The 14576-nt window shown below is 51.5% G+C and overlaps 7 protein-coding genes across 7 annotated transcripts; 3 read left to right on the forward strand and 4 right to left on the reverse strand.

Moving 5' to 3' along the window:
- Window positions 1-14: 14 nt before the first annotated feature.
- On the reverse strand, window positions 15-1363 carry VTN77DRAFT_1193 (uncharacterized protein; the record flags this gene model as incomplete). The annotated part of the gene is made up of 2 exons (XM_069416897.1): window positions 15-334; window positions 397-1363. The coding sequence occupies 2 exons, from the start codon at window positions 1361-1363 to the stop codon at window positions 15-17; spliced, it is 1287 nt and encodes a 428-aa protein (XP_069280147.1).
- An 877-nt stretch (window positions 1364-2240) lies between these two features.
- On the reverse strand, window positions 2241-3371 carry VTN77DRAFT_1194 (uncharacterized protein; the record flags this gene model as incomplete). The annotated part of the gene is made up of 1 exon (XM_069416898.1): window positions 2241-3371. One exon carries the CDS (start codon window positions 3369-3371, stop codon window positions 2241-2243), a length of 1131 nt encoding a protein of 376 aa, XP_069280148.1.
- Window positions 3372-3815: 444 nt separating this feature from the next.
- VTN77DRAFT_1195 (uncharacterized protein) lies at window positions 3816-6798 on the forward strand (the record flags this gene model as incomplete). The annotated part of the gene is made up of 5 exons (XM_069416899.1): window positions 3816-4641; window positions 4708-5667; window positions 5733-6047; window positions 6104-6291; window positions 6457-6798. 5 exons carry the CDS (start codon window positions 3816-3818, stop codon window positions 6796-6798), a joined length of 2631 nt encoding a protein of 876 aa, XP_069280149.1.
- A 596-nt stretch (window positions 6799-7394) lies between these two features.
- Window positions 7395-8485, reverse strand: VTN77DRAFT_1196 (uncharacterized protein; the record flags this gene model as incomplete). The annotated part of the gene is made up of 2 exons (XM_069416900.1): window positions 7395-7572; window positions 7650-8485. 2 exons carry the CDS (start codon window positions 8483-8485, stop codon window positions 7395-7397), a joined length of 1014 nt encoding a protein of 337 aa, XP_069280150.1.
- Window positions 8486-9332: 847 nt separating this feature from the next.
- VTN77DRAFT_1197 (uncharacterized protein) lies at window positions 9333-10413 on the forward strand (the record flags this gene model as incomplete). The annotated part of the gene is made up of 6 exons (XM_069416901.1): window positions 9333-9582; window positions 9643-9722; window positions 9772-9927; window positions 10152-10173; window positions 10256-10308; window positions 10375-10413. 6 exons carry the CDS (start codon window positions 9333-9335, stop codon window positions 10411-10413), a joined length of 600 nt encoding a protein of 199 aa, XP_069280151.1.
- A 39-nt stretch (window positions 10414-10452) lies between these two features.
- VTN77DRAFT_1198 (uncharacterized protein) lies at window positions 10453-11538 on the forward strand (the record flags this gene model as incomplete). Its single annotated transcript, XM_069416902.1, has 4 exons — window positions 10453-10539; window positions 10601-10809; window positions 10864-11452; window positions 11515-11538. 4 exons carry the CDS (start codon window positions 10453-10455, stop codon window positions 11536-11538), a joined length of 909 nt encoding a protein of 302 aa, XP_069280152.1.
- A 1027-nt stretch (window positions 11539-12565) lies between these two features.
- On the reverse strand, window positions 12566-14450 carry VTN77DRAFT_1199 (uncharacterized protein; the record flags this gene model as incomplete). Its single annotated transcript, XM_069416903.1, has 4 exons — window positions 12566-14035; window positions 14095-14129; window positions 14183-14301; window positions 14371-14450. The coding sequence occupies 4 exons, from the start codon at window positions 14448-14450 to the stop codon at window positions 12566-12568; spliced, it is 1704 nt and encodes a 567-aa protein (XP_069280153.1).
- Between the last annotated feature and the right edge of the window lie 126 nt (window positions 14451-14576).

The raw sequence follows: 14576 nt of genomic DNA on the forward strand, positions 1-14576 counted from the left end.
CAGAACGAAGCCGATTATATATAATCTTCTGGCAACTCCAGATACTGAACAGATGCATTCCTCGACCGCAAATCCTCCAACACATCATACTCCATGATCCACCGCATGCGCTTCAGAATCGCCTCCGGATTGAACGTCTCGTCCAGCTGATCCGGGTTGTCGGAGCTGGCCAGCTTGCCGGCCTCGTAGCTCGTCTTGGTGACGCGGTCGGTGCGAGGCTTGCGCAGGTCCTGATAGAACTGGAATGCGGAGCCTAGGTCCTCATTGGCTTTCCAGTACTTGAGGATGGTGGCGAGGGCGATGCCGGATTCGATGGCCATGCAGGATCCTTGGCCTGACGAAGTGAGTGGAAATTCTCATTATAACACCTTGACTGGAGAGGCGGCGGGTGTATACCTTGATGGGGAAGAGTGGAATGAGCAGAATCACCCAGCAGAATGATCCCCGAGGCAGGGTTGCTGTCGTTCAGTTCGTACCACTTGTCCAGCGGGTCGCGCACGTACAGAGCCTGCTTCATCATCTTGCCATCAGGGGATCCCTTGCGGAGGCCCGAAATGATGTCCTGCACGGCCGGGCACCAGTCCCGGACATGTTCTTCCAACTCATCAATCTCTGACCGGCACATCCAGCTCTCCGACTTCCATGCCTCGAGCGGTTCGCTCATGAACCCGATGATGGCCGCTTTGGCGGTATGCGATTCCTCGTTGCCAATGGGCAGGATCAAGACATGCCTCTTGGGCCCGCGGAAATTGACCGTCTTGCGCAACAGCTGCGCCGTGGCCGGGGGCAGATCCTCGTACTCGACGAAACCCCGGTAGACCACCTGGCCGGAATAGTTGGGCGAGTCGGTGATGCCGAGCTGCTGTCGCACGACCGATTTGATGCCGTCGCATCCGATCACGATATCCGCCTCTGTCGAGGTGCCGTCTTCGAAGAACAGCCGATACGCCGTACCGTCAGCCGTCTTGCCGATCGACTTCAGTCGCTTGTTCAGATTGAGCACCGAGTCCGGGACGCGCTCCTTCAGCGTCTCGAGCAGATGCGCGCGATGCAGCAATCGCGCCTTGGGCTCGCCGAACTCCTCGATATGACCCAGGTATTCGCCCGTGCGGTAGGAGCGATATTCCATGTAGCAGGGCAGGTTGCGCGAGGACTTTTTCAGCATGCTCTCCCTCAGGCCGTAGGCGTCCAGGATGCGATTGGCGTTCTGCGTGATGTTGATGCCGGCCCCGACTTCGCTGAATTGCGACGCTTGCTCGTAGAGTTGGACGTTGGTGAGGCCGACGTGCAGGGCGGCGTTGATGAAGGACATGCCGCCGAGGCCGCCGCCGATGATGGCTATTCTTTGGTTGTCGAAGCCCATGTTGTATATTCTTCAAGAAGGACACTTTTTCCAAGATCTATATCAACGAGAACAGCGAATGCTCATGCCGTGATTAGATTCAACACAGCAATTAACTTGAACAGCTTCAGCCGTGTCCAATCAGTATAGGACATAAATATACCTATATATATGGGGTAGTCAGATTATAGGTACCTCATAGCTACCTAGGGAGGTCTGCTCTCCCACTCGGAAATCCCGAGCACCGGGCCGAGAACTCGGGAATGAACACATCATGAGGCTGGGTCTCAGCGAGTAACTTCGAGATCAGTGGATATTCAGTGGATATGATCACTAGCTATCATTCTACCCGGAAGATATTCGAGGGATAGAAGGGGAGTAAGAGGAGGAAGTATCGGGTAAGTGTCGGGTATCGTCACTATCGTGCGGGTATGCGCATTCTTACCTGGTATGCACTCTGTATTGTACTGGCATGCTCTGTGATTTTGACTGGACAATTGTAGGCCGGTACTGGAGTAATTGATATACAGTACTTACGATCTCCCCTCCTCGATAAAGGATACGAAATATTTAGACTGGTGTTACTAATTTGTAGCTCTCTTGGTGGTGTCTTCACGGATGAGCTAGCTGCTATTGTTCCAGCGGATTATGGAGTTGCTTCATCGTGCTTTACTAGCAGCTAGAATTGCTGTTCCATACGGAGTATATTGATTCTCGGATTTGCCGAGAGCGTACGCAGAAGACGGATGACAGGAAGGCAGAGAGTTACCTACCTCAGTCGTCCTTCAGGAACAGGCATTGATTCTAATGAGATTTCTCTCATGTCTCAGAAATATTAAGACATTGCGCTATGCGAAGATAAAACTTTAGGGCCCCCAACTCCAAGTGTTATGAGTCTTTACTCAATTTTTCCCTTGTTGACAACAAACGCCTCCAACGCTGAGATCGCCGCCCACAATCGGTTCTCTGCCTCAGGAAAGACCAGAGAACGATGGCCGTAGAAGACCTCGTCACTCACCTCTTCGGGATGACGCGGCAGGCAGTGCATGAACTTCCAGTTCGGCTTGGCACCTCCGCGTTTGGCCAGTTCTGACGTGACCTGGAAACCCGCAAAAGCCTTCATCCTCTCCGCCTTTTCCTGCTCCTGTCCCATCGACACCCAGGTATCCGTCACCAGGATGTCTGCATCTTTGACCGCTTCTTCCGGGACGTTCGTCTGTATGAGTTTGCTCGGGGAGGCAACACCGGAACGTGCTTGCTCAATGATCTGGAGCATGGCAGGAGGGATCTCGTAACCTTTGGGGGTGGCCACGGCCAGGTCAACCCCCATCTTGGCGGCCGCAATGGCCATATCGAATAAGACGTTGTTCGCATCACCAACCCATGCGATCTTCAACCCCTCCAGCCCCAGACTCGACAATCCTGCCGTAGCGTTTTTCGGGAAGGTTTCGTAGATGGTCAGGAAATCCGCAATGATCTGCAGCGGGTGGAAACTGTCGCACAGAGCGTTGATCACCGGCACCGTCGAATGTTTTGCCAGATTGGCGACTTCTTCATGCTTGCCCACGCGGGCGACGATGCAAGACGCCATGGAAGAAACCACCACAGCGGTATCGTAGAGGGACTCATTGACACCCAACTGAATGTCGTCCTTCCCCAAGAACATGGGATGGCCACCCAATTGTACCACCGCTCCCTCCGTCGAGATCCTGGTCCTCGTACTCCTCTTACTGAATATCATGGCGACCGTTTTCCCCGACAACGACCCCTGGAGGTGCCTTGGTATCGAACCGGACTTGATGTCTCGTTTGTGTAGAGATGCATTGCGAACCAGGGCCGTGAATTCTGCCGGAGTGAGATCCGCAATGGAAAGAAGGTGACGGGGAGCAAAAGGAGAGGTCTGAGGCGTGGTCGCAGACGAGTACTGTCGCAGGAGCGGGCTTTTGCTTGCGCGGAGAGATCCCGTCAGTCTCTTCGCATTTCGCAATCCTGCGCGGAGGGTGACATTGAGGCCTGCAGCCATGGTCATTCGTCTGAAACCCAATTTCTGCTACTGCAGAAATTGGAAGAGAAATTGGAAGGAGGATAGAGGAGAGAGATGGTGCTGTGAGTCAATCTGATCGATAAATTATTCTTCGTGCTATTGATAAGGTTGTCTTTCCCGAGCCGACGAGCTAATCAGCTGCTTCGCTGCCTGTGACCGCCCACGGAAACGTCATCTCCACGCGCAGTCTACTAATCATCGCTTGACAGTTAATGCACCAGTTCATCAACAAGCTGATTATTGGCAGTGTTTAGTAGCTCCTGCTGGCACTGTCACACCTGCGCCATGCTGTTATATGCAGGGCTCTCCTCTCGTTTCTGACCGTGATCCCTTTTGCATTGGTTGTACTTCTCGATGCTATGAATATATAGGCTTCCCTTGCTCGAGAGGGGCAGATAATAGAACACTCACTCCTCCCATCCAGTCCTCATGGCTGACGAGTCCACCACGCCTCTGCTGGACAGGGCGTCCAGCTCAAGACATGTTTCTCCTCATTCATCCTCTCCTCCAGAATCCTTCCACTCCGTACGATCAACCCCACCCAAGCGTTCGAGATCCTTCCAGCTTTCGTCCGAATCGACCCCACTCTTACAACGTCGAGAGGAAGATCTGCCTCGATACGTAACTGAAGCTAGGGAGAGATCTTTATCGCCCGCATCCCGTGATCCCCTTTCGGTGACGCCAGCAAAAGGCCGCAGTCGATGGCCCACGTTTGTAGCTCTTGCATGCCTCACCGCGGCCGTGCTGCTCACACTTGCATTCGGCTTTGTTGCTCCAGCTGCAGTCAAGGAGTACGCCGAGGAAGCAGCAGTGTTTCGACCTCAGAAAGTATCCCTTGATTCAGCCACCCTTTCTGGTGTACGGGCGAGGGTCCAAGGAGAGTTCTTTCTCGACAGCTCTCGTGTGCCGGCGAAGTCCGTGCGAGATTTGGGTCGACTCGCAACGTGGATTGCTCGAGAAATAGAGACAGGCGAGACGGACGTGCAAGTCTATCTGCCAGAGGACGGAAATGTTCTCCTAGGCACAGCGTCCCTGCCTCCATTGAAACTGAATATCCGAGATGGCTACGTGAACCAAGTTGACGTCTTGACGGATCTACAATTGGGCGACGTTGGACGCATTCGTCGAGTCGCAAACGACTGGCTGGAAGGACGGCTTGGCCAGCTGCAGATCAAAGGGACGGCAACCGTGAGTCTCAAGTCGGGGTTGCTGGATCTAGGTACTCAAGTCATTTCCGACACCTTGGCCTTTGACGGTAAGTCTTTATTACCGTTCAAATATTCGTCATCTCTGTGCTTAGTGCAGGCTGATATTGTGGTAGACCATGATATTCCAAAACTTCCAGCGGTCAACGTGACCAAGTTGAACGTGCATGACAAGGAGATATCACCCGGAAAACATGCCATGGCAGTGGATGTGTCGGTCAGTGTCTCAAATGACTATGCATTGCAACTGGCCGTGCCGCCACTCGGCTTTGACATTCTGGTCCCCAATTGCTCGCCAGGAGATCCATATATCCTGGTAGCAAATGCGACCACAGATATTGTCGATGTACAGCCTCAACGGGATGCCGTTGTGGATGTCCGTGGGTTGATTCACAAGCTTCCTGCCGAGTTGACAACTGCGTGTCCTGGCAAGAAGGACTCTCCGCTTGATGTGATCGTTGCGAACTACATCCAAGGTCTTCAGACCACCATCTACGTTCGCGGGGCTGACGCACCGTCTCCGGACACTCCCTCCTGGATAGTTGATCTGATGAAGAGCGTGACGGTTCCCGTGCCCATCACCGGCAATGAGTTCGGCCAATTGATTAAGAATTTCTCAATGACGAACGTGCATTTTTCACTTCCCGACCCTCTCGCCGAACCAGACACGCCCGAGTCGCGGCCTACAGTGTCTGCATTGGTCAAAGTCTTCATAAACTTACCGAAGCAGATGAACTTTGCCGTGGATATTCCACGGGTCCGTGCGAATGCAGATGTTTATTATAAGGGGGACAAACTGGGTTTCCTCGATCTGAGCGAGTGGCAGCCTGCGAATACTTCTCGTATCAGCGATACGTCCAGTGACCATCCCCTGTTGCTAGTGACCTTCGACATCAAGGATGGACCTTTACAAGTCACCGATGACGATGTTTTCACTGAGGTCGTCCAGGCCTTGTTATTCGGAAAAGAGTCTGTTGAATTGAGCGTGGATGCGGTGGTGGACGGCGAGGTCAGAACGGCCCTGGGTCGATTCGTTGTACACGACATCCCGGCTCAAGGGGAGATCAAAGTTAAACGTGGGTTGTCAATGAATCCTTTAACAAATCCGTAAATAAATGCATAGGAGCTAATAAACGCCTAGCTCCATTCCGCTCGATCAGCGCTATCGATCCCAGAGTGGAGTCCGTCGAAGTGCTGCACAGTTCGGAGTCCACGCTTCTGCTGAACGCTACCATTAATTTCACGAATCCTACACAATATTCGGCGCATATCCCCTTCGTTGATACTTTGCTCTTATATAATGGAACGGCAGTCGCGCACCTCACTGCCCGTAATCTGTCAGTTGTCCCAGGTGTGAACGCAGGCGTTAACATCGAGGCTCTCTGGAACCCATTGGACTGTAGTGGAGGGGCTGGGGTGACTGCTGGACGGGAATTTATCTCCCACTATATTTCAGGTATGTGTGATGTCTTTTACAAGCCAAGTAACATCAAGTAACAAACCCCTTCGCAGGGTTCAACACGACGGTCACACTTCAAAGCCACAAGGGTTCTATCCCAGCACTGCCTAACCTCGGGCAAGCGTTGTCCACCATCCGAATCGACATCCCGGTTCCGAAGCTTCCTATTCCTGGCAATGATGACGATGGAGAGCCTGGTGGGGACGATGATGGCAAACCGCGTTTTATCAAAGATGCAACGGTACTGTCTTCTCTCCTCAACACCGTGTCTTGATCAGATACCTTTGATGGTATTCTGCTGGTGGGGTACATCCCTCTGTCTGTACTGAACAGTTATATATCTGGAACTTCACGTTCATGGATTCCACGACAGAGGGCTGACATTATTTTGATGGTATGATAACAGCTACACGTATGGTCCTCTACCGCCGTCTTCACTCTACTTTCCCCCCTCCCCAGGACAACGATCTACATCACCGACATCGACGCGGTGGCATTATACAACCACACCGAACCCGTCGGAACCATCAACTACATCTACCCCTTCGCCGTTCCCCCGGGTATCTCGCAGACGCCGCGACTACCCGTCGACCTGGACTTCAACGGCGTAGGCTATGACGCCGTCCTGCGCGCGCTAGGCGGCACGTTAGAAATGGATGCGAAGGCGAAGGTTGGCGTGAGGATTGGCGAGTATCGTACTGTCATCTTGTATCAGGGTAAAGGGATTGGGGCGAGGATTAGGATCTAGCTAGCTAGCTTGCTTGCTTGCTTGGGTCTTGCTTGCTTTTCTTGGTTTGATGATATATATCTATCTGTCTCGCTTGCTGCACATTTGTCATAAAATCCGCTTTTGGTTTTTGGGACGGAGTTTTTTTTTTTGGCGTTTGCTTGGAATAATATGCGCCTTTTTTTTCCCCTTTTTTTTTGACTTTGGGTTTCCCCTACCTTACTCGGGCTCAGGGTGTTAAGGGTTCTTTTACAACAAAAGGCAAAGAAAGGCAAAGAAAGAGAGAATTTTGTTGATTTTTATATCAGTGTCGCGTCGGATTCATAATTTTATTGCTAGATAAGATCAAGATCGCATTGAAGATTGCATTGTGAATGATTGAATGAATACAGATATCCAGAAGAGAATGATATCATCATTAGGGAGTCGTTCGTTCTTCAAAAGAAGAAAATGCTAAATTCAAATTCCTAGTACTACACATTCGCAGGAACAAACACGTAAATGATGCTTGATAATTCATTGATTGACCTATCGAACAGGCTAGGCTAGGCTACAACACAACACACATCCAAACAAACAACAACATAAGAAATAAATACAACCCAGCTAGCTAAGGTTTAACCAGGAGGAAGAGTGCTGGCGTCGACCACGTCGGCGGCCTCCTTTTCGACTTCCTCGGTTGGATCGGACAGAGGGGAACGGGGTAGGGCCATCAAGCCGGTGCGGGTGGACTCGAGGATGCCGAATGGAGCGATCAGCTTGAGGAAGGAGTCGATACGGGATGGCTTGGCGGAGCTGGTCATGAAACAAGAATGAGTCAGCTACGCCTCTTTTCGCTGGCTGAAAACCTTTAGATGAAAGGGGATACACACAGCTCAACAATGCAGTTGTTCGTGCTAATGTCCAGCACCTTACCGCCAAACTGGTGAGTCAGACGGGTGATGGCGTCCAGGTGCTCGTGCTTGTGTCGCAGGGCCTGACTGGGCGGCAGGTTGCGCGGGTGGAAGTCCGAGTCCGCCATGGAAGCGGCCATCTTCTCTTTCTCCCGTTTCTGGGCTTCCTCCTCGGGCTTGCTCTTCTCTGGTGCCGCTTCCTCCGAAGTCATCTCCCGGTGGTGCTGGAGCAATTCCTCGAAGACTTCGGGTCCCAGAATGCTGACCTTGGCCAGGAGGAGCTCGCGCTGCACCAGCGGTGCGTTGGTGTAGTCCAGGACAGCCCAGACGGGCACGAGGTCGTCCAGCTGGCGACGGGCCTGCTCGACTACGCCGTCCAGTCCGCGCAGGACAATGGTCATGCGCGAGAGATCCTCGACCTCGGTGTTGCAGACCACCAGGCTGTCAATGTTGAAGCCTCGGGCTGCCAAGATCCCCGAGATCCGGGAGAGCACACCAGGCTCATTCTGGACGAGACAGTTCAGGATATGGCGCTTGGGAGGATTCGTCGACGGCAGCGGAGTCTCGTACAGAATCGACGAGACCGCCGCGGGAGCGTTCCATTGGGGAGCGTGGTCGGAGACGGGGAGCTTGGGTGCCGAACGACGGTGCAAGGCTTTGTATGCAAGAGCAGACGTGGAACTAGACGTTGTTCTTCGGCATGGAAAAGACTGTGGCACTTGGAAGCGAGAGTGAGACAGCGTCCTCGGGTTGGCGGGGGACGATATCAACGGCGCCGAGGCCGCTGGGCGGGCCAGGGCACGGCCAAAAGCCATGGTAGGGCGGTTCAGCGACTGATTCACCCTCCCTGGCCTGCGGGAAGAGGCAGGCAAAAGGCGCTGGCAGTGTCCTCGCCGGTCTCAATTGAGAATCGAGACAAGAGTGAGTGAGGAGAAGAAGAAAAGCTGGGGAGAAAGAAGACGAGCGGGAGACGATTGATAGTCGAGTCAGCCAACGCCTAGACTTCCGACTTCGGGGCTGGTCACGGATCGTATGGGGTAAGATACGGTACGGAGGACACTCCGCGATCTGACTCGGGACTTGATTACAGTCAAAAGAGGAAATAGCATGGTTAAGGTGCAGGAATTTTGATAGCAAATAGAAATTTAAATAAATGATGAATCTCAGGGACGAAATGAGAATGTTTTGCTGTCGTTGGGAGATCTGGAGCTGAATTGTATCGTTACATTATGTACAATACGTTGGTCCGGAGTCGACCCCAGTGCTCCGGAGAGTGCTGAGTACTAACTAACGATAGGCGGGATGCAGCTGGCAAAGCAACGCCGTTCTTGGAATATCTTTTGACATCGGTCGTGGGATACTGATATTGACCAATCAAATATTCTTATCTCCTGCTCTCAGAACCACATAGTTCTCCTTACAGTATCTCAGAGTATCAAATCTTCTGGAGGGATCTACCAAGGAGGTATGGATGTCTTATTCCTAAGGCTACCCTCCGCCTGCGCTTTTCCTCTTTTGTCCACAGTTCTTGTCACTAACTAGTGTCACTTTTTTCGCTGCTCGAAGCTCGCACTCCCCTCGGCAGCTATACGACATCCCACTTGTTAATATTGTTCCTGCTCACAGACATCTGCATCTGCCATAGTCAACTGCTTCAGCACGATGGGTGACGATGAGCGCCGCGCAAAGCGCTCTCGCTTCGACCAGACCGAGCCTGAGCCTCGCCGCCAATCGAGATTCGACCGCCGCTCGCGATCGCCGTCATCTCGTCAGTCTGATTCCACTCGTCAACGGAGTCCATTGAGCCGTGAACCGCGAAGTCCGGGTCCTGAAGGCGAGAAGCAAGAGAAGCAAGGCGACAAGCAACCCGAGAAGCAACCAGAGAGGCCGCGTGATCCGGCAGCCGCGGCAGGTAAGAACGCTTTCGCCAACAATATGTCAAGTCCAAGACACTCACCTGTTGCGATTCCAGCGGCTGCCGCAGCAAAAATCAATGCCCAGTTGCAGGCAAAGAAAGGAATCCAGCATGTGGACGTCCCCCCGATCCGCTCGGTGAGCCATGCGATTTCTCTCTGTCTTGTCTAATGCTAACCCCGTCCAGACCGCCAGTCCCGCTGCGAAATCCGCGTCCCCTGTGTCGAATTCCGGTAAGCTCGGTGATGGGGTCTACATTGCAGATGGGGATTATATCAAGGACATCGAAGTGAACGATCTGCGCAACCGTTACCTTCTCACCAAGGGTTCCACGCAGAAGATGGTAAATAAACACTCTGTCATATCTTGCTGATATTCCCAGGCACCCCGGCGCGACTCCAGCCGCCACCAATATTTTTGATCTATCTCCTTTGTTTTCTTTACTTACCCTGTTCCCCCTTGTGAAGTTGAACCATTCTTGTGATGGTGCTCGAAGCTTACCCAGTCATCCATAGCATCTCCCATCCCCTCGTTTGCATCTGCTGACATCGGCTGCGTGACATTTAGATCAAAGAAGAAACTGGCGCTGGTACGCCTCACTCCATGCCATATCATGCATTACATTGTTTTTGTCTTCGTTGTTGGGAATGGAAGCTCATGAGATTGTCAAGATGTCACCACCCGCGGAAGCTATTATCCGGACAAATCTCTGGCCACTCCGTCGGTAAGTTAAGTCCTCTATTCTTGCATAAAATTAAAATGGCGGCTTGCTGATGTGAGATTTATTCAGAATCCACCGCTCTACCTCCATGTTACTAGTACGACCTGAGAGGGGCTCGAAAAGGCGGTTGCTCGCATTGAAGAGCTCATGAAACAGGAACTTCCCAACCTCGTGGATGAACGGAGATTCCGTCGACAACGCGAGCATGATGTTGAACGGGATGAGTTTGGTCGGGTACGATCCGAGAATAACAATCTTCTGTGACAAGAGTGGAAGCTAACTGTGCATCAACTAGCGCAAATGGCCCGAAGAGAAAATCCCCATTGGCCTGGAGCCGATCCCAGGCTTCAATCTTCGAGCCCAGGTCGTAGGCCAGGGCGGCGCCTATGTCAAGCATATTCAGCACAAGACCGGTTGCAAGGTTCAAATCAAAGGCCGTGGATCGGGTTTCAGGGAGATCGGCACCGACAAAGAAAGTGACGAGCCTATGTACTTGCATGTCGCGTAAGTAATCATTTGATTTGTTTCCTCGTTTTTTCTCCGCTGACCGTGTGGCAGGGGCCCTGATCCAAAGGACGTTCAAGCTGCAAAGGAGCTCTGCGAGGATCTTCTGGCAAACGTGAGAGAGCAATATCAACGGTTCAAGGAGAATCCTCCGCAGCACCATGGTTATGGTGGCTATGGCCAGCGTGGCGATCGTTACTATGGCGGTGGCTACAGCGGCTATGGTAATTATCCTCCTCATCACCAACAACAGCAGCATCAACATCCGAATCAACATCAGAATCAGCATTCACCACCTCCGCCGTCAACGAGTCCCTCATCGGCGCCTGGTGTTTCAGGGGCTCCAGGAGCTCCAGGAGCAGCCAACCCAACCGACTACAGCGCCCAATATGCACAATACTACGGTTCTGATCCATATGCTGCCTATGGGGGCTATCAGAACTACTTAGCCTATTATCAGTATTACCAGCAGGCAGCCCAGCAGCAACAACAGCAGCAGCAGCAACCTCAGCCGCCATCACAATCACAAAGTCCGGCACCTCCACCACCGCCTCCTCCATCCAGCGAGGCACCGCCGCCTCCCCCGCCTCCTGGAGCTGGATCACCTCCTCCGCCACCACCTGGTAGCACCAGCTACAACGCTGTAAGTAGTCCTCAGTCAGCCTGTTTTCTGCAGCTTCTGCTAACTAGCCCTCCTCGACGCAGGTCCCACCACCACCAGGCCTGTAAATTTTTGATTGAAGGGGCGAGAAGAAGAAGGGGAAAAAACAAAGTTGGAAAGGAGAGTTGTGTGAAACAAAATAAAAATCAAGCAGGACAAAACTGGATCCATCGATACACAATACGTCTTGTTCTTATTTTTTTTTACCGTGTTGTGTGTGTCAATTTTCCCAACTGCTCGATCAGACGATCACATAGTGGTGTGAACCTCCCATCTTCTTTTCTTCTAATAATCAATATTGTAAGAAAACGCAGTCCAGAAAAAAAAAAGAACTTATTATTTATTCATTCATTCATTCATTCATTTATTTATTCTTTTCACCCCCTTCCCCCCTTGTTTGTTAAGCTAACTAACTGACTATGGATGGTATCACCTCTGTTGTTATTGTTCTCTCTGCTCTACTCTGCAACAGATTACTGTAGGCAGGCAGTTTATTGTAGTGAACCTCTCTTTTCTTTCGGTTGCTTCCTTGCTTGCTTGCCTGCCTGCAGCAGCCGGTCTGGACCTATGATAAATATCTGCTAAGTTTAGCTATTAGCTAGGTAGGTAAGGTTGTCGCTTTGCTTAGTTGCCATTTTGCGGTATTGAGCTATTCCTGCGAAGTTCTGGTTCAAACAAACACTTCCTGCCTATCTACTTACCTAGCCTAGCCTAGCCTAGACTTACGATCATCACACGATTAGTGGGCAAAATGATACACTAAATGAGAAAAAAAAATCCTAGGTACAGTACCTAGTCTTGTTCTCTCGTATTTCACGAACTGACGTCCACTATCCAAACTCCTTCCTGCTCCTGGAATAGTTTGTCTTCCAGCTCTTTTAATTAAAATGATGCAGTGTATGTATGTACAGATGTCCACCCATTATTACCACCCAGTCGATAATTCGAGACAGAACACTTAGGAAAAAAAAAACAAAAAAGCAGTGATTTGACCCGACCTGACAAAAACCCTCCCATCTACGTATCATGATCGTTACTCGTCGCAAAGAACGCCGTATAATACGCAAATTAAAAAAAAGTTGTAAACATCTGTGTCTACAGACACTGCTCGCATGGAAATGGATCTGGTCCGGCCGATCTCATTCCCTGTCTCGAATACGGTCCCTGGCGATACATCATCTGCAGGAGGGCCATTGTCGGGTCCATGGGCTGATATACAGCGTATTTCTCCGTGTTCTCATCCGCCTTGATCATTTCTTCCTTTCGTTTCGTCAAGACCTCAGCGCCCTCTTTGCAGAAGTCGCATGCAAAATCGCATGGCGATGAACGAAAGCCACTAGAGGCGTCATCCGCTGTCTTGGAGTCACCTGTCTTGGAGTCCCCCAAACTCTCTTGCGTACTGCCCATCATCTCCAAGTCCAGGTCTCCGGAGAACTCCTTGATGATCTCGTGTCTGCACCGTGTGGTGGTCTCGCAGTATTTGATCACCTTCTGGAAGCTCTCCAGACGTGCCTGCTTGCTGCGTTCCTTGGCAGCCGGAGATTGAGGGGCGCGACGGCGAGACTTGTTATCCGGGACATCATCTCTCTGGACACGCTCGAGGACTCGATCTCGCTCCTGAAGGTTGTAGTAAACTACAGACACGGCAGCGCGTCCATCTCGACCTGCACGACCGGACTCTTGCACAAACCCTTCAAAGCTTCGGGGCGGCGTCCAGTGTATCACAAAGCGAACGTGAGGATTGTCAATGCCCATGCCAAACGCGCTAGTAGCGACGATGATCGAGAAGGATGGAGTCACTTGGTTATCTCCGACAGGAAATGGAGTCTTTGATGTCCACATGCTCTGGATTCGGTTTCGATCTGAGTTGGACAGGCCCGCGTGATAGGCGACAGCGAAGATGTTGTTACCAGAGCTAGACAGAGCTCGAGCCACACTCTCAGCCACAGAACGAAGAGGGACATAGATAATTCCAGATATTGGGGGAAGTTTGCTCAAGTCACTGCCGCTGTTTTTTAGACGAGCTTCCCGCCGACTCTGAATGGACTTCAGCCATGACAGGATATCTTGGATTTGGAAGTCTGCTGCGACAGTGGGATCACAGGCAAAGTCTGTCAAGTATTTCACCTCGTAGTGAATATTCGGCCGCGCAGACGGTGTGTTGAACGTTTTCAAAGTCTTCGGGTCCAGGCCCAGTAGGTTGATAATGTCCAAACGGACGCGAGGGGTAGCTGTAGCAGTGAGTGCGGTTATTTTAACTGACTTTAAAGTCTTCTTGAACCAAGATAATTCCTTGTACGCAGGGCGAAAATCATGGCCCCACTCGCTGATACAATGGGCTTCATCGATAGCGATACGATTTAGTTCACCCTGCGCATGGATAGTCAGGAGATGTCGACGAAAGAAGTTTGTTTCGCAGAACTCCGGAGTCACGTAAAGAAGACGAGTCTTTGGGTGACCCGAGAGAAGGTCTTCCAGTATGGCCTGCCTCTCGGATGGAGGAGTAGTAGAATTGATCGTAGCAACAGGGATGCCATTCGCTTTAAGCGCAGCAACTTGATCCATCTGATGCAATTAGAAAATGCACAAGAAAATGCACACAACAAGGGCAAGACCAGCCTGACCATCAACGCAAGAAGTGGAGAAACGACAATAGTCACTGTTGACGGTGTTAGTCCAGTATGCTGCTGTGATCCAGCTCAGCTCACATACCACCATGACTGACGACGGCAGGTAATTGGAAGCACAGACTCTTCCCGAACGACGTCGCAGCTTGCAGGAAGACATCGTGGCCCTCGATAGCAGCGAGGATGACCTCCCGTTGAAGGGGACTGTCCAAAACATTCAATTAGTCTTTACAATTCATCAGGTGCCCAGGAAGCCAAGCAAGTATAACCAACCGGAAAGATGTCTTCCCAAAGACGCGACGCAGCGTGAAATCGAGATCCACTCGGGGACGTTGACGCTGGCGATCTACCATCTCTGCATCATATTCTTATCTGGATCGCGAATACATTTTAGATCAATATGCCTGAACTGGGTAGACAGAGATGTAGGTACCTTACAAAGGAAGGCGCGTCGTTCGGGAAGCGCGTGTCGCGAAGTC

This window comes from Rasamsonia byssochlamydoides (genome assembly GCF_041956645.1).
Source record: "Rasamsonia byssochlamydoides strain NRRL 3658 unplaced genomic scaffold VTN77scaffold_12, whole genome shotgun sequence".
Classification (NCBI taxonomy): Eukaryota; Fungi; Ascomycota; class Eurotiomycetes; order Eurotiales; family Trichocomaceae; genus Rasamsonia; species Rasamsonia byssochlamydoides.